The sequence below is a fragment of the Lentinus tigrinus genome (assembly GCF_003813185.1).
Source record: "Lentinus tigrinus ALCF2SS1-7 unplaced genomic scaffold L226scaffold_5, whole genome shotgun sequence".
NCBI lineage: Eukaryota > Fungi > Basidiomycota > Agaricomycetes > Polyporales > Polyporaceae > Lentinus > Lentinus tigrinus.
The window spans coordinates 1073623-1090637 of record NW_027137914.1 but is presented as its reverse complement, the minus strand read 5'-3'; the positions used below and the strand labels follow the sequence as shown (position 1 = coordinate 1090637).

Below are 17015 nucleotides of genomic sequence, written 5' to 3'. Positions count from 1 at the left end.
AAGCTGTCGAAGTTGCCGGCTATGCAGTTGTTTTGTATCTTGTGCGCTTGTTGCGAAGAGGCTTGGAGGAGCGCGAGGACCAAGAAAGGTGATAATAGCAAAGGATATAACAGTGTTCAGATGACGACAAAGAGTACAACAACGCGGAGGGGTATGATACTGTACAGTACAACAAGAGTCCATAAGATCGAGCAGGCTATTTGGCAGGCGTCGCGGGCGGGACGTCCGCCACCCTCCTCCTTGGGCTGGTCATGCTGTTGGCGGACACAGGGACCAGCTCAAACCTGATCCCTACGGATGTTGCATCACTACACAATCATGGAGTGGCGAGCAGGTACATACCGATGTGCGCCATGAACCTATTGAGGTTCTTCTCGAGCACTCCATGGTCGTGCAGGCCAAAGTCCTTCAAGAGCTCCCGTGCTCTCGTGTCTACCGCGAGCCGTCAGGGAGAGCGGGGGGAGTTTTGGGTATGGTATGAGGGGTACGTACTGTCGTATGCGAAAAGCGAACGCAAGTTCGCGGGGTATAGCTTGCTCTTGGTCCCGTCTGGCTTGAGGACGACCTCGAGCGCGTCGCTCAGGTTGCTGGGACTCGGTCTGAGGTTGGCGTTCTTGCGGCGGGCTTCGCTGCAACCACAGAACGCCATGAGCATGAGCATCGGGACGAAGTTGAATATGAAGGAGAAAAGCGTACGAGTTCTCGAGCGCGTGCGTGACCTCGACGATCTGGTGGCGGCTCTCCTCTGCTTGCTGGGCGAGGGGAACGGGGAGGTGCTCGTGGATCTGCGCCTCCATCTGCTCCTTGACCTGCTTGGCGACTTCGAGCTTGATCTGTTCGTGTATCTGCTCGCTGCACAGAGATACATATGTGAGCTGACGAGGAGGTGAACGTAGCTGCACGGCGTACCGAAGAGCCTTTCCAGCGAGCTCCTTGATCTCGACCTTGATCATTTTGCGCACGTCCGCGACACGCTCCTCTTGTAGCGTGTCGTGTGCCTTGATCTCTCGCCGGAGGACCACAAGCTCCTCCTTCGCCGTGTCCTACACAACGGCAACGCGTCACGACGCGCAGGTACAATGAATATGTGAGCGCGCGTACCATGGTCGGGCCGAGCTTACACACTTGAGCGGACTGCTCGTTGAGTGTCCGGAACGACTGTTCGCTGTGTATAACGGTCAGCAACAGTTTCCTAGCGATGGGTACCGGGGCAACGAACATTGTCCCGTACGTGATGTTCATTGAACTCAAGAGCTCGTAGACCGCCTTCATGTCTACCGCAGTAGTGGGAGTACTCGCGCTGGGGTCATGCATGTTGTATGGCGTAGAATATGGCGTAGACAAAGATACCGAGGGGTATGAACGACAGCAAGGTCGTGATCGCGCTGCTGGCCAGGACTGCGAAGACGATGATAACGAGCGCGAGTATACCAGGCGTGGTCATGTAAGTATAAGAGGGTGGCGAGTTACAACGGAGCGCGCAGAAGACATGCTGCAGAAGGGCCTGGGACACTGCAGCACGCTACCGCAGCACACAGCACACGCCCTGCACCGTGCACGTTGCGAACTTCGAAGCACACGGTGGTGGAACGCGACAAAAACAGCAGCAGGAACGCTAGATGCGAATCGGGTATAGCACTGGCACCACCGGGCCACGCTGCACAGCTTCTTCATCTCGTTAGTGTCTCCCGAGATCACCTTCCTCAGGGTCCTCCCCGACGCCCCGATTCCCGGGCGACCAACCAATCGTACACAATTCATGATAACACCGACTCATCGCACAAGCGTCGCGGGAGGAAATCTGGGACGTCGGCGAGCCGAAGGGAGCGCGGCAGCTGCGGCGATGCGAACTCAATTGGCTCTGCGACTAAGTAGCCTTCATGTGTAGCACGCAGCCCGCAGACGATTGAAGAAAATTACCTGCTCGATTACGCGTCTTTGGCAATACAGATGTCGTTGAAGATAACGATGCATGGCCTAGCCCCAAGCTCAGCCGCAGCTTCGAGAGCTCGAGTACGAGAGTCTTCTGCAGATTGAACAAGCGCTAGGTTGACTACCCGCAAACTGAGCGAGGTCAGATGAGCACGTGATGGCCAGAAATTCTCCTGCGCACGGACCACCCAGCCAGGAGCAGTATATAAACGGTGCCTCCGACGTTCTTGTTTCCTCAGAACATACTCAGCTAGGATCTATTTTATAGGTACTAACTCGAGTCTCGCATGTTTACACATGCCACATCCTTCAAGTCTAGTCGATGACACCCGCGCCCCCTCGTATAACCGAGAACATGGCCGCCTCACGGCGGTCTCGAGGACGTTTGGCTTGCCGTGTCTGCGCGCTGCTTGCAGCCGTGGACCTGCTCGCCAGCGAGGAGGGCGTTCGTCTGATGGACTTTTCTCCCATGTACCTTTCTGTAGCTTGCCCAATGCTATCGTGTTCACTACCTTTTTTTTCTCTTTACAATAAAGAGAAGAAAAAATTCTTTTCTCACCCCTCGTCTGCATTGTTTAATTCGAAAGAACGAAGCACCCAGTGAGGCTCTGAATGGAAGGAACCAAAGGGAAAGTTCGTTTCAATGACGGTCGCAAGAATCGTCCAATAATGATAATGCGACGCCATCTAACCTATGGTAAGTATCACGTCTGCGAAGATCGTGTCTGCGCCAGCTTCTCCACCACCTTCTGGTGCAACATCCTCCCAACGATCCTCACCGCAGCAACATCGCAGATAACCCCAATGTCAATTGGCGCAAACTGTCCCCGGACCCCATGCGCTACCGCAGCCCTGATCGCCTCTGCGACCAGCGTCCGGAACTCCGGTATCGGCTGCAGCGCGACCGAATTCGCCAGCGAGGGCGGGGATCCGGCTGGCCTCCCAGGCGGTCTCCGCGCCACCCCGCGCCCCTCTGCAACGTCGTCAAACAGCGTGTGCGACCCGTCGAGAATGACGACGCGCGCGCCCGTCATTAACCTGAAATCTAACGCGTGCCGGAGGTCCCCGTACAGGACGCGGAACCACCCAGCGGACTTGGGGAACGTGTCAATGGCCTCGCCCTTCCGCGTTGCAGCGACGCGGATGTCTTCCAGCTCAGCTACGATGGGCAGCGTCTCGCGCAGGAGCGAGACGAGCCGGTGCAGCGCCGTCGACAGCTTGCCGTGGCCCAGAAGGTTGCACAAGAACAGCTCGACGTCCTCGTGCGGGTTGTGCGTCGGGTCTGGGGCGTCGTCGACTTGCATGTGGTCGTCGGGGAGGACGCGCGAGAAGCGGAGGTGGTACGAGCTGCGGTTCGCGCTGATCTGGTCCGTGCACGTGAGCGCGACGGCGTAGTCGGCGGCGTACGTGAACTCGACAGTCTGCAGGTCGAACGCGATGAGGCGGACGTCCGTCCAGAGGTACCGTGACGACATCTGTGCGACCTCGCGCGCGATGACGACCATCTTGGACACGCGCGCCCACTCCTCGAGGAACTCCTCCACGCACTTGTCGACGTTGTCCGAGAGGAAGGAGACGATGGCCTCGCGTGTGTCGTAGATGATCCGCTTCGACGGCCGGATGACTGTGCTCCCGCTCGCGCGCTTCCCGATGGGCTGTTGTACGTACTTGAGCTTGACGCAAGTGACCACTTTCACGTCTTCGCCAGACCACCAATTGAGCGGGATGACGCGGATGTTGGGCATTGCTGCCTCGGCCGCGGGTGCTCCCGAAAGGATATCTTTCGACTGTACGCATAGCGCAGGGATGGTGCGCGCGAGGGAGGACTGGACGTTGCCGAACTCTGGAATGTACGAGCCTAGTGTTGAGTTGACATGCGTGTAAGGGATGCTCCCCAGCTTGAACTGCTGCTCGACCTTCGTGTACGCGACACGCGCGCTGAAAATGTCACCACATGAGAATAGATACAATGAATGCACAGGAGAATGAGCACGAACCAGCAATATGCGTATAGCTCTCGTAGCATCTTCGTCTCGAGACGGAAGCTATGGTCGCGTCAGCACCCCAACTACTCGCAACATCTCCGACACAACACACACACCTCGTTGGGTACTGTTCCGCAGACGTTGCGGCATGTGCCATCTCATCGCGCTTCCGCTTCTGTCCAGCAACAGCTTCGGGGCCCCCGCCGGCTTCGACGGCGACGCTGTCCCCATGTATTCGACGCACGTTCAGCCACCCGATGTCCTCCATCATGAGGTCGTTGTTCACGGAGCGCTCGACCTTCTTCACGCTGATGAGGGCATATCGGAAGTCCTGGTCGGTGATCACGAGTACAAGGTAGTGCATTGGGAAGTTGCCGAGCTGGATGTAGAGCGTTCCTTGGGCATCTCGGCCGAGCTTCTTCAGGTCTGAACGATTCTGGTGAGCACAAGCGGATCATGAACCAGCGCGAGCGACGTACCGTCCTGAGAGAAATTCCGTGTTCGGAAGCTCTGCAAACCCAGATACTGCACCTTCTGCTCCGCAAGGTCCGTGATGGTCTACGCCGCGAGCTTAAGAACAACGAGGATGACGAGAAAGCTGTCACTTACAGTGACCCGCAGCGCCACAAGGGCATGCGGGAGCATGTATGGCGAGTCATTCAACCTCTCGGTGATGGCGGCGAAGCGCGGACCTCGCCCCGCTGCCGCGAGGTCACCTGTGTCGCGAAGGGTGAGTCGACCCGTCCGAGGATCGACTGTCACAATGACGACCTCGTCCGCACATAAGTGCACCCGTAATGATGGCGCACCCTCTGTAAGGATGTAAGTTCATGTCGCTGATAGAAGGGCTGGCACTGACCGTTGGAAACGAACGTGACCTCACCAGGCGGGGAGAACACATTCCGCGTGGCAGGGCCTCGCTGCAGCTGAGCTTGGAAGAACTTCATGACGCCTTCCGTATGACGTCTGATGACTCTGCGAAGCAAGCTTTCGCAGTCAAGATCTTCCGGGTTCTGCGCACAGATAGTCAGTTCGCAGCTAACTCCAGAAGCCGCGGCTACTCACCACTTGCAGTTCCGCCGGGGAGATGAACATGTCCTCTGGGGCTGGTGTGACGCCTAACGCGCCCTGCTCCGGCTCCCAGCGCACATCAAAGCGCATGTGCTCGACTTCATCTGATGGTCGAGAGTTTTCGAGCTTCGACCGCGCTTGCAGCTCCGCCAGCACGCGCGCTCGCGGCGACCGCATGGCTTTCCGCCCTGTCTGCTCCTTGACCTGCACAATGGAGATGGTCAGCTTGCCACCTAATAGCGGCAGCTGCTTTTGGCTCTGGCCAGTCCTCCGTCGCTGCGATGGAGGTTTCCGGACCCAGTAATGTACAACCATCGACTGACGGTTATTCGTCATCGCGACAGTCAGATACTCTGCCCAACCAAGGGAGCGCATCCGCTCGGCCTACAAGATCGTCAACTGAGGACGTTCATTAAGGGAGAACGTGTCCACAAACCTGATACCACAGGATCTCGAGCTGGTATGATAGGGACATCATCTCTGAAGGAAGGTTCAAAGTTTGTTACAGCACGTTCATTATCAAACTTACGTAGGAAGTTGAACACGCGCACCAGTGGCGCATCAACAACGCCTTCTGGTAGTGCGGGTCGTGGTGGCACCTCGACGCCGGGAGGTGGAGGTTGGTCGGGGGGGAGGTAGAATGCTAATCGTGCATCTGCTTCGTCCGTAATGTTGCGCTTGAGATGACCAGTAGGTGTACGGGGAAACTCTGTTATCCTTTATCATTAGCGTAGAGGCGACGGATGGACAGCAAAGACCCAACCTTGCATCCCTGTCTGATCACCGCCTACGGTGAACAGGAAGGAAACGTTCACAAAGAACCAACCGTCGTTCTTCTGTGCGCCACGCAGACAGAGAGATAGTTCGAACAACTTCGGTGCTGTGAAGAAAACACGCCCGTTGCCTGCAACGTTGCTGAGTGTGAGTCAGAAGAGAACGCGAGAAGACAAGCATACCTATTCGATACTGGGACATCTCCCATGGGATGATCTCGGACATTCGGAGACGATAGCGGATGGCATCCTCAACGTCTGCAAGAGTTCTCGAAACTTCGTCGTCGGTTAATGGTGTTGGAGGGACGACGAGCTCCTACGAATATTATCGTCTCAGGTCGACAGAAGAAACTGCAACAAACCCAAGTACCTTGATGCACGTCGGCAATCGTCGGTATGTCCCAGTAGTAAGCACGTCCAACGAGGTAAGAAGGTCGTGATTTCGAAGTCTGCAGGCAAGAATCACAACAGTGTTGAAGATAGAACTTGACGTAGGCGGTGGCAAATACACCGAGTAACCGCCCATTACGCCGGAGCCGCACAATAGACGGTCACATACCTCGCAGGATCCAGGCCGTCTCTGGCATACTTCAAACCCATGATGGCGTCTTCGAATTGCCGGTTCTGGTCCATGAGGAAGGCCGTGATGTTCTATACTTACGGGTGAGAACCATAGGGAACGACTGAGACACGATTGCAGATGTACCATAGCCTTCTGCACCACTCCGGCGTCGCGGGACCATCTCGAGATGGCATACAGCTTCACGACCTGCTTCTTCAACCTGACAACACAGTCCGCCATGGAGCGCTTGCGCGCAGAGTCGGACATGTTGGGCATGCTAGGACAAGCATATGAGACATCGAGACAACGCCTCACCTGAACCGGACTCACGTTTCGGCCATCTCAACCAGTTCGGCATATATCGCCTGCACGAGCCTTGATACCAGCTCTCCTAATGGTATCTGTCCGTCCATGACGAGTGGGAGTTCCCCCTCGAGCTCCTCGAGCGTTGGTTCGTGATGATGCTTGCCATTCTGCAGAGGCGTGTGGGGGTGGATGCCGTTGACAATGTGGCCGTTCACGGCCGTTTCCATTGGAGAGATGTGATGACAAGCAGCTATATCATAGACAGGGAACAGACGTAGTGTCGAGGGTCTTTACAGACCGTGGACAGCGGAGAGGGGTACGGGAGAGGGAGGAAGGGCGAGGGTAAAAGACAAGGAACAATGGCCGCGGTAGGACGCGAATCTGACGCGCCCTGGCGCCCGGGCGCATGCACGCATCGGTGGCAGTGACCGCATCTCCGCGTCCTCTTTCTCCGCGACCATATCCTCGGAGTCGACTCCCTCCTCCGCATATCGCTAGACTGAAGACACAAAGACTCGCGATTTGATCTAGCCACTTCTACTCTTCATCGACGCGCAAAAGTGCTCGACTTGTCATATTTCGCACCGATCGCGGCCGGGCACCGGTAGTACTGCATGGCGACATCTCCACAAGCCGACGGCGAGAGCGGCACTGTCTTCTCCGCCGAGACATACTTCGCGACTCAACCGCCACCGTCCTCGCTTGAGCAGGACGTTGCGCGCGTGAAGGAGTTTTTGCAGAGACAGTTGCAGGATGGGCGGAAGGTCGTGCTCGTAACGGTGCGTCCACTGATGCGCGTCTATGCGATATGGGCTGATATCTCGCAAAGAGTGGTGGGACGACTGTTCCGCTCGAACTCAACGTGTGAGCATGCGTACTTGCTCGCAATGTGCACACGTGCGGTCAATGCGATAGATAGCTGACGGGTCGAATGTCTTCGCAGTGTCCGGTTCTTGGATAACTTCAGTGCCGGTATGTCGCATGATCCTTTTGCAGGCATTTCTTCTCTTCATGATATTCGTTAGGTACTCGAGGTGCAACATCCGCGGAGTACTTCCTCAAGGCTGGATATGCCGTCATCTTCATGCACCGGCAATTCAGTCTCCAGCCGTTTAGCAGACACTATTCCCACTCGACACATCCGTTCCTCGACTTCCTCGAGATCGACGAGTCCTCCCAGTCTGCGACTTCCGCTTCATCCCCTCGCATAACTGTGCGTCCCTCCGAAGAGCCACAGTTGATCGAGGTCCTTTCCACCTACAAGGCCGTGCATCGCGCAGGCACTCTCCTCACGCTGAATTTTGTGACTGTGAATGACTACCTGTGGCTTTTGCGCGCCGTCAGCCAAGAAATGAGCATCCTTGGTCGGAGCTGCTTGTACTACCTCGCAGCGGCCGTAAGCGACTTCTTCCTTCCTAGACAGAAGATGGTGTGTCATGGTTCCGACTCTCGTCCATACTACCGCTCACCAATTACCCCATTCGCAGTCGGTGCACAAGATACAGTCCGGCAAAGGCAGTCTACATATCGAGATGGACCAAGTACCCAAGATTCTGAAGCCGCTCGTGGCCGAGTGGACGCGGGAGGGTTTCATTGTCTCCTTCAAGGTGCGTTTGGCCTCCGCTCCCGCTCCCGCCAGGCCCAACTAATGCACAATATGTAGCTCGAGACAGACCCAAATCTCCTCCTTCCGAAGGCCTGCCAAGCACTTGCTCGCTACGGGCACCAGGTGGTCATCGGGAACGACCTTCATCGGCGCAAGTTCGAAGTCGTGTTCGTCTCGCCCAAGTCTTCGTCAAGTTCTGCATCGCAGCCTTCAGCGTACGAGGAGGCGTGGTTAAGAATCGACCTCAACAAGGACCCTCATAAAGAGATTGAAGAAGATATTGTTGCCGAGCTGGTCAAGAGACATGAAGGGTGGATACGCAATGCGGGTACGGCTACTTAAAGTTGATGAAGGTGTTACGTTTTAGTTTCACGTTCCTGATCACACTGCCTCTATAAGCGTTTGAATCAGAATCTTCATACGCATTAATGGGGTAGTGGTAACCTGGGTCGTTGCCATCGACCCGCCGGGGGTTCGATTCCCCCTTAATGCATCGCGAACGCATATACATCTATTTTCCCTCGATTTTCTAGCATTCACACTCAAGGCCTCCTTGATTCAGAACGACAGTGGTCCCCACACGTTCAACGAGAATCAATGCTCGGAAGGTCAATATAACGTCTGGTAGGCTATACCTCCCCGATTAAGGTTACTATGAATACCATAGAATTCATGGTGGAGAGAGGCTACTAGTATGACTTGAATATTCGAGGTGAATGACGAGATGGCTGCCTGAACAGTTGACTCAAACCTGACTCAAACTGTACTAAGTAGCAGGGAAGCGACATCAGCACCTCCTGAGTCTCATTTTGGATATGCGATGTGTAGCAACACATGCCATCAACCTGACGACGGCTGGTAGCATGAGCGAGGCTTGGCGAGGTCCCTTCTAGAGCTCACTGGACTTGGTCGCCTGCAGAACGGATCCATCAGCCTCCTGCACATGACGACAACAGTGGGACTAACGCACCCGAAGACCCAGCGAAGGATGTCTCACCACATACCTCCGAGCCCGTCGCACGAGTGTCCAGAAGGCGAGATGCAACCACAACGCCGCGTGAGGCCGTCCCGCCGCCCGCTCGATCCCGCCGCGGCGCCGAGGCATGCATCCGAGCGGACAACGGCTCATCGCAACATACGCAGCTGCTGTGCGACGACCATCGTGTCCTGTGTCAGGCGCTTGCCCTTCCGCTCGAGCACCCACTTCCGTGTCGGTGGCTCGGAAGCCTTCTGTCTCGGCGGTTCGGATACCTTCTCTTTTGGCGGCGCCGGCGGTGGGGTTTCAGTAACTGTACTCGAGGTCACAGTCATGGCCACGCCCGGGCTGGTGTGCAGCGTCACGGCGACCTCGATCCCCCGTCCCCGGATCGGTGCTGGCCTGGGTGTGGGAGATACGACTGCACCGCCCGTACGGCTCTCCTGGTGCTTCCAGCTGGAGGGCATCGTGTTGTTGCGAATCGACTGGATGGGAAACGGCGGGCGAGCGGTGGTCGAAGCAGTGCGTGGCCGGGGAGGTGTGGGCGCGCGTATGGGCGCACGGACAGGCGCAGACTCGATGTGCATGTTAAGGAATGGCTCGTCGGGATTGTTCGCGACGAGGACTGGGCGCTGGTCGCTGTCCTTCCGTCGTTCCCTGGACTTCGCCCTCTCCCGCAGTCGTTCCCTCTCCCTCTCCCGCTCCTTCTCTTGATCCGGCCTCCGAACAGGTGCGGAGCGCGGCGTGTGTATAGACGCAGGCGAGGCGGAGGGGGAAGGCATGGGCACAGGAGCCTCAGCGAGAGCCTTGACGTGGGGCGAGGAGTGTTGTCGCGTAATAGCTGGACGGGGCGGTGCGGAGAGTATGACTGGAGGAGTAGCCGGGGTGGGAAGAGCTGGAGAAGGCGAGGACTTGCTCGGCTTCAGCACGCCGGGGCAAGAAGCAGGAAGAGATTGATCGCGTATAGGAACTCTTTCGAGCAATGGAAGTGGTGGAGGGGGTAATTGCCTCGGTACCTTGGCGAACGCCCGCGACGGGTCCCTCTCCTTGTCCTTGTCGGCGGAGGAGGGTCTTGACGTCGGAGGCTTGGCTGTGCCAATGGACACACTTCGCGAGTGCGTGCGCATTGGAGGCGAAATAATCATGAGTTCTGGCGAAGAAGCAGAGGGAACGACGGGTAGGGGCACACGAGAGTTGCTTCGAGAACGTGAATGCGACCGCGGTTTCGAACCAGAAAAGAAGGGTAAAGCTGAAGGACCGGCGCGAGTCGCGGAGTCGCCCGCGACTTGGTCAGAAGGTTCAGGAAGCCGCCGCGGAAGTGAAGTATTGGTAGACTTCGACCGCCGAAGGGGTTGGGTGGGGATGGGAGCTGACCAGGAGCTCGGAGGCAGGTTGATATCCTCGGGCGGATAGTGAAGCTTCCAGTTCGAAGGTGTAGTAAGCGAAGGTTGCGGGGGCAACGGGGGCAATTGCGGAGGCATTTGTGGGACGTCGCCAAACATAATCAGCTAGAACCTCGGTTCAAGACGCGGAACCCTGCTTCAGGGAGGCCTGTGAAGTGAAGCAAGACAGAGAAACAAGGGAGAACGAAGGAACGTAGCAAGTGCGAGGGAGTCGGGCAGGGTAAAGCGGACCATGGTTGTTTGAGGCCGGTAGATATATCGGTGAGGCGACGTGGTCGAGTTTCGTCTCGTCTCGGGCTCGACAATCATCCCTTCCTCTCCAAGGCGGGGTGATGCTGCGACGGCCGGGAGAAAGTTTCTGATCCAGAGCCTGTGCAGAGCGACTCCGGACCGTACGATTGCGCAGTCGTCAAGGTGTCGCGATGACGATGCATGCAAGGCATGGACAAGGTGACACACTTGTGGTCGCGCACAAGAGATCCAGATGTCTGGGGCAGTGAACGTATGGACGCCGTCCAGATCCCGTGAGCCGATACACGGCTCCAGCCCGCTGCATCGGGTTTAATGTGGTGATTTGATCAGTGAATGAGATCAAGTTAGGCGATAACCGCGTCCGCAGTGATCAGGAACCACCCCATTCCCGGATCCCTTCAATTGTAACAATTCGAATTGTGGCGCAAGACCGCAAGACCGCGGAACGTTGCTCGAGCTATGCTCGACCGATAAACCTCTGTAAATTGGGGGAATCATTGTAGGCAGCTGCTGAGAACAAGGGACTCACCAAGCTGCCACAGCTTGTTGGTTGCTATGTGACTTTTACTTCTGTATCCATGTCAGCTGCATGGAAGTTTGCTTATGTCGTTATAACCAAGCCCAGGCCGTGCGCCCAGACGCCACGCGCGCGGCACCAGAGTGTCTGTTCCAGAAGTTCACCCTTCCGCGGCCACGGGACCGTGACGAGGAACGTGTAGGCAGCCAAGAGAACGACGACCGGTCCCGCAGTCTCGGTATTTGGACTCCGACTAGAAGGTAAAGGTGCGGATTTAGCAAGCATCATCCGGTGAACGGGACATGTAAAAGAGCGGGAGAACGGAGAGTTGAACGTCAGACCCTATTAGACCACCGCTGAGATGAAACAGCCAACGCACCTTAACAATGTACTGGTGATGGCATTGAGGGAAATGGACGCGTCCACAACCGTACACAGTCCGCCGGAAACCAACTAGTTTGCGCCGTCCTTTGACCTTTGCATTCGACGCAGACCATGTGAGGGGTACGGTGACGATACCGTACAGAACCAGTGTCCTGGAGCGAGCTTGAAGAGCGCGAAAGAACGATGTCTACAATTCTATATCTGCGGCGCATATCAGAAGCCAACAATACAGAGCGTATACAACATAAGATGGAGTGACCAATGGGACAATCAAGGTTGCTGTAACTTAGCCATAGCTGATTAGCATGATGAGAATAGCCTTAAATAGCGTATGTAATCCCGTGAAGGTGTCCAATTGCGTCGATGTTCGTGTCACGTCGGTGGCCACGAGTACGGCACCGTGTCCTGCGCGTAGTGCCAGCCAACCCAAGTGGACTGGAAATACGTAGACACGGCGCAGCTCGCGCTCGCCCATGCCTCGGAGACAACGCCCAGAAAGCCGGCTCGTTGTAGGGTACTGAAAATCGTGAAAATGGACCATGGCGGGCATGAGGGTATCGTATGCTGAGTGGTATCAGGTTTGAGGAGATAGATGTAGAGGTCCGGGTAAAATGAGTCGTAATATGTGGTGAGGAAGACTTTCCTCGCCTGGACGAGCGAGTACCTGTCATAGTCAAATGGTCAGCACAACACTCAGCCGACATTGGAAGTCCACTCACCGGTACATGAGAGCAAGTAGCAGCAATTGGACAACGATGAAGCCGACAACGAAGCGCCAGTTCAGGGGGTTCCAGTTCATCCGGATATCAGCACCGCCTATTGGCTGCGTAGATCACGATGATTCTCAGAACTCTGCATCGAAGCCCGCAACTCTCGGAGAACAAGAGAACTCACCAGTTGTACGCTCTTCGCTATCCTGTTTCGGAACGGCGAGTACTTGCTCTTGAGTTCGCTCTCGGCACTCTGCGCCATCTGCAGTGACTGTGATATCTTGCTCCGCGCGTCCTGCGCAGCCTTGCATTGATCCTGCAAAGCAGCGTACATTCGTGCGTCAAAAATAGCATCGTCGCTGGACCTAGAAGAAGCAATCAGACAAAATACCTTCTCGACCGCACGCTGGGCATACCTGTCAGCGTCGCTCAGTTCATGCTTCATGTACGACAACGTGTCCTTGATTCGACTCAAGGCCTCGTTATGCGTCAGAGGTGTCTGGCTAATCATTGAATCTTCCTCAACCACGGGCTCTTCCTCGATCTCACGTCCCATAGCGTCCACGACACGCACACCACTCCGGTTGCGGGGTGTTGCACTGCGCGCAGGTCGTTGAGCATTACGCGGTGTCGGCGGGGCAGTGGTTTTGCGATCGGAGACGACGAGATCCGTGTGCGAACCTTGAGGTGCAGGTTGTGGTGCACTCTCAACTTGCTCCCGTCCGAATGCGTCCACTATCCGTATCCCTGGTGACTTCCTACGCGTGCGGTCACGGATGGATGGAGGTGTAGGAGGCGGCTCGGCGGATGATTCCTCCGCTAGTGCGCTGGATCCCGCCGACACATCGCCATTGAGTGGTGCGGCTTCAGCGGAGGTGACCGCGTTCTGGGAATCGCCCTCGACCCTAGACTCCAGACTATCCTCACCCTCGGTGGTGACCTCGGAAGCGGTTTCAGCTTTGAGGTCAAAGCGGACCTTGAGGATGCTCCCACGCCTGGTGGTGTTACCCGCAGCGGGAGTCGCAATCCAGCCACCCGGCGGTGCTGGTGTCTGGGCAGGCATAGAGGTCGCCCGCGAGAGTGTCGCAGGCGGTGTAGCGAGCCCGCTATCAGACGACGCTGGCGAGTTGAATTCAGGAGGTGGGGCCGAGCCCGTTCGCTCAACAGACTCCTTGGTGACTTGCCGACTTGGTGCAGGAGTCGCCATCCAGGCGCCGGGAGGACGAGGCGTCTTCAGGGACGTCAAGTCGCCTTGTACCTCTCGGCTCTCCATCGAGGGCGTTTGGGCATGCTCATCCTCATCGGAGGAAGGCGGCCCTGGCAGGTCAGGCATGCCACGAGGTGGAGGTGGAGTCTCGAACTCCTGCTTCGGCGTTTGGAACTGCGGCCTACGAGGCGGTGTCTGCAGGTTGAACATGGGTTGAGAATCCGCGCCGGGAGGCGTGAGAGGAGGTGACGCAGGTGGAGATCCCGGACTGGACTGAGAACTGTCTGTGTGACCGTTCAGGACATGGGCGGGAGGTTCTGATACAGGGGTAGTGGAAGGCTCCGGAAGAGGTAGAGGAACGGGTTTCGCAGTGGGCGTGCTAGAGACAATCTTGCCATCATCTTCGCTCGCTGAGACCATAAGAGATGAGCGCAACCAGAAATACTAAAGGATGCACTGCGACTCACCAGAAGAAGAGAAATCGTCGTGGCCATCTACGATGGGTACAGGCGGTAGATCGTCACTGCTGCTCACCTCAATCTTTGGAGGCAGAGCACCGACAGCTTCCGAGAACTCTGTCACGCTCCGCCTATGACGGTTCTTCTTCTTCTCCAATGCACTGCCTGGTAAGGCCATCGATGCTGACGGTGTTGACACCGACGCTGTCGAAGTATGACCGTTCTTCCTGGGTGACCGAACAGGGATATGGCTAGGAGTGGATGCACCGGCTGTGAGAGAACTGCGGCTGGACGGACGCGAGAGCGGGCGCCTCGGAGACTCTTCATCAAGCTCGAGGGGTGGGAGGGGCTTGTGCTTGTGTTGGGGGAACGACCAGCCAAACCGTGAGCCAAAGCCGGAATTGGCAGAGTCTGCCTTCTCAGGTGGAGGCGTTGAGGAAACAGGAGAGTGTGGCCGCCCATGTGGCGACGCCTTGCTGCCCACAGACGCATGCAGCATAGGTGACCTCGGGCGTGGTATTCTGTCACCGACGGGAGACTTGCTCCGCGGAACAGGAGACGGCACACTTAGGCTATTGCCATGAGTGATGCTGTTCGTGCGACTACGAGGCACGGCGGCGTGCGGCGAAGTCTCAGTGGGTGATCCAGGGCGAGAACGAGGTAACGGAGATAGAGACCTCCGGTGGTGCAGGTGCCAATCCGGATGAGGGGCGTTCCAGTTGCGCTCTCGCAAGTGTTCGATCTCATGTTCGACCTCCACGACCTCCATTTCAACGCTCTGCCCAGAAATTGACGTCGTCGGGGAACTGGGTCGCGAGCTCGACAACGAGCTCGCAGATCCATGTCTCTGTAGCGTTGCAGTTGTTGGTGAAAGATAGGATGCGGAAGATCCTGGACGTGAGGGCGTGCTGATCGTGCGAACGCGCTCGCTCTTGTGCAGACTGAGACTCGATGACGAACGCGAGAGTTTCGGATGAGGCTTGTTCCATTCTCGTTCTCGTTCCTTCTTCTGTTCCTTCTCGACCTCCTCCGTGCGTTCCTTGTCTGCGCAGTGTTAGATACGGTGCAGAGAACGGCATGTGATATGATGTGCTCACATTCTGATCGCGATGCGACAGAGCTTGCGCGCGATGATGACCTTCCATCATCCGTACTGGCGATGCTTGAGAGAGACGCTGCGCTACCTTTTCGGTTCAGTCGATGAGCAGGGCTGCCGCGTCCGTTGCTAGGTGAACCCCACGAGTGGCGATGATTGAGGTCATGCTTCCCTGAGTGGGCGGGGGACTTGGGTGGCAGCTTCGGCACTGGGGAATTCCACCCGCGCTCGCGGTTATGCATCCGCTCGCGTCGAGTGTCATCATGGCGCTCTTGATCTACAATAACGTCATTGAAGCATTCACACACATTCAGTTGGTACCTGGACACTTACAATCCGCACCAGACAACGAGGAACTTGCCCTAGAAGCTATAGATAGTGTGAGGCATGTCATGGTAAGAACCTCTTCATGATCAGACGTACATGAGGTGTCCAAGTCTTCGCTACCGCGACGGGCTGGCGGTGGTGGCGGAAGCTTGTTGACCGAGTGGGACTTCGAATGGGAGCTCCAGGAAAGCGGACGAGCAGGTGAGTGCCCGTGGGGTTGCGGGCGAGGCGTAGGACCGGTACTGATGGAATTCTTGAGAGCAGGAGTACTACTGTGTCTCTGTCGCGGGACAGGAGCGCTCTCGTAGCTGTCCATCCCTTCCAATGCATTCTGCATCTCCGAGTCTTGCTCTAGAAGGTCTGAGGGGCAAGAATGTCAGCCATTCACAATTGGGGAGTCGCTGGTGTATGCTCACTCGAATGCATGCCCAGATGGGTGCTCATCTGGAAGGTGCGCATGGGCGTGCTGGTTGCGCGCGGTGGCGTGTCCGACGATGTGTCCACTTTCATAGTCGGGGGCATCGCAGTATCCGTGCTAGAGTTGAGAGGAGGCATTGACATGTCCATGACCATTTCTTGACAGAATCTCAGCATGCAGTGAATGTGTTAGCAAGGGTGAGATACGTACGTGCTTGCGACATAGATGGCATGGCGGAGGTCGACTGGTCGAGACGTTGCTTGAGGGCCGCGAAAGTGGAGGCTGCAGACGACCGATGGGACATCTCGGAGGAGTCCGTATATCCTGTAACCGCATCCCATAAGGCATACGAACCACGAGTTAAGCATTCGTACTCACCAGACTTCTCTACTTCATCGTCGCTCAATGTGCGCCGCTTCCCCCTGTATTTCGCGCGCTCCTCCTCCACCCGGGGGCTCGCCTCCACCTCACTCGCGTCGATGCTGTTCCTTCTCGGCCTGCCGTTCTTCCGTGGCGTGTTACCAGGTTCGCGCAGGGCATGCGAGAAGAGTTCCTTCAAGCTCTCCCGGGCGAAACTTGATGTGGTTATGGTAGAGTGAGGTGGTTCGAAGTCAGATTCGGGTTCGGAAGAAGATGGCAATGTCAGCGCTGGGCGAGCGTGGGGTGTAGTACCATTCGGCGAGTTTGGAACGCGGGCGAGCAGAGCACGCAGGCGCGCCGTTGGCTCTGAGGGCAGGCCTGGTGTTGCGGGCGATCGCGGAGAACTTTTATCAGGTATCGCAGACGTCGACATGCGGGGCGTAGATTCCGCGTCCTCGTCATCTTCGTCTGGGTGAAGGTAATCGGGGTTGTGGGAGTGAGAGGGTCCGGCGATGGGAGAGAGAGCCTGAGACTGAGGAGAGTATCTAGGCAAGCGGAGCCGGGGTATCGCAAGAGGAGGAGACGCGTCCATATCGTCGTCTCGTCGACGAGGACAGCGTCCAACGGCTCGAGCCGGACGTAGGTGGTGGTGATGAGCAGCAGAAAAGTGGT

At 56.8% G+C, this 17015-nt stretch overlaps 6 protein-coding genes and 1 non-coding gene across 7 annotated transcripts; 2 read left to right on the top strand and 5 right to left on the bottom strand.

Moving 5' to 3' along the window:
* Nucleotides 1–196: 196 nt before the first annotated feature.
* L226DRAFT_457423 (uncharacterized protein) lies at nucleotides 197–1314 on the bottom strand (the record flags this gene model as incomplete). Its single annotated transcript, XM_067675367.1, has 7 exons — nucleotides 197–291; nucleotides 343–432; nucleotides 493–629; nucleotides 697–852; nucleotides 910–1043; nucleotides 1102–1158; nucleotides 1216–1314. The coding sequence occupies 7 exons, from the start codon at nucleotides 1312–1314 to the stop codon at nucleotides 197–199; spliced, it is 768 nt and encodes a 255-aa protein (XP_067539040.1).
* Nucleotides 1315–2489: 1175 nt separating this feature from the next.
* L226DRAFT_502974 (MED14-domain-containing protein) lies at nucleotides 2490–6970 on the bottom strand. Its single transcript, XM_067677911.1, has 15 exons — nucleotides 6654–6970; nucleotides 6468–6600; nucleotides 6321–6412; nucleotides 6132–6210; nucleotides 5945–6077; nucleotides 5752–5892; nucleotides 5518–5697; nucleotides 5425–5468; nucleotides 4983–5372; nucleotides 4777–4930; nucleotides 4527–4729; nucleotides 4397–4475; nucleotides 4034–4343; nucleotides 3930–3977; nucleotides 2490–3870 (listed from the first exon to the last, which is right to left on the bottom strand). Exons 1-15 carry the CDS (start codon nucleotides 6854–6856, stop codon nucleotides 2637–2639), a joined length of 3423 nt encoding a protein of 1140 aa, XP_067539039.1. The 5' UTR covers nucleotides 6857–6970; the 3' UTR covers nucleotides 2490–2636.
* Nucleotides 6971–7076: 106 nt separating this feature from the next.
* L226DRAFT_551180 (phosphopantothenate-cysteine ligase) lies at nucleotides 7077–8593 on the top strand. Its single transcript, XM_067682801.1, has 6 exons — nucleotides 7077–7408; nucleotides 7459–7493; nucleotides 7573–7601; nucleotides 7655–8058; nucleotides 8117–8236; nucleotides 8293–8593. Exons 1-6 carry the CDS (start codon nucleotides 7244–7246, stop codon nucleotides 8575–8577), a joined length of 1038 nt encoding a protein of 345 aa, XP_067539038.1. The 5' UTR covers nucleotides 7077–7243; the 3' UTR covers nucleotides 8578–8593.
* A 64-nt stretch (nucleotides 8594–8657) lies between these two features.
* L226DRAFT_t60 lies at nucleotides 8658–8728 on the top strand. Its single transcript has one exon. It is a non-coding gene; the product is annotated as a tRNA-Gly (tRNA).
* Nucleotides 8729–9360: 632 nt separating this feature from the next.
* L226DRAFT_568101 (uncharacterized protein) lies at nucleotides 9361–10692 on the bottom strand (the record flags this gene model as incomplete). Its single annotated transcript, XM_067684128.1, has 1 exon — nucleotides 9361–10692. One exon carries the CDS (start codon nucleotides 10690–10692, stop codon nucleotides 9361–9363), a length of 1332 nt encoding a protein of 443 aa, XP_067539037.1.
* A 1447-nt stretch (nucleotides 10693–12139) lies between these two features.
* L226DRAFT_543799 (uncharacterized protein) lies at nucleotides 12140–13810 on the bottom strand (the record flags this gene model as incomplete). The annotated part of the gene is made up of 4 exons (XM_067682224.1): nucleotides 12140–12431; nucleotides 12487–12590; nucleotides 12662–12842; nucleotides 12894–13810. The coding sequence occupies 4 exons, from the start codon at nucleotides 13808–13810 to the stop codon at nucleotides 12140–12142; spliced, it is 1494 nt and encodes a 497-aa protein (XP_067539036.1).
* Nucleotides 13811–15949: 2139 nt separating this feature from the next.
* On the bottom strand, nucleotides 15950–16935 carry L226DRAFT_457869 (uncharacterized protein; the record flags this gene model as incomplete). The annotated part of the gene is made up of 3 exons (XM_067675406.1): nucleotides 15950–16140; nucleotides 16194–16307; nucleotides 16362–16935. The coding sequence occupies 3 exons, from the start codon at nucleotides 16933–16935 to the stop codon at nucleotides 15950–15952; spliced, it is 879 nt and encodes a 292-aa protein (XP_067539035.1).
* Between the last annotated feature and the right edge of the window lie 80 nt (nucleotides 16936–17015).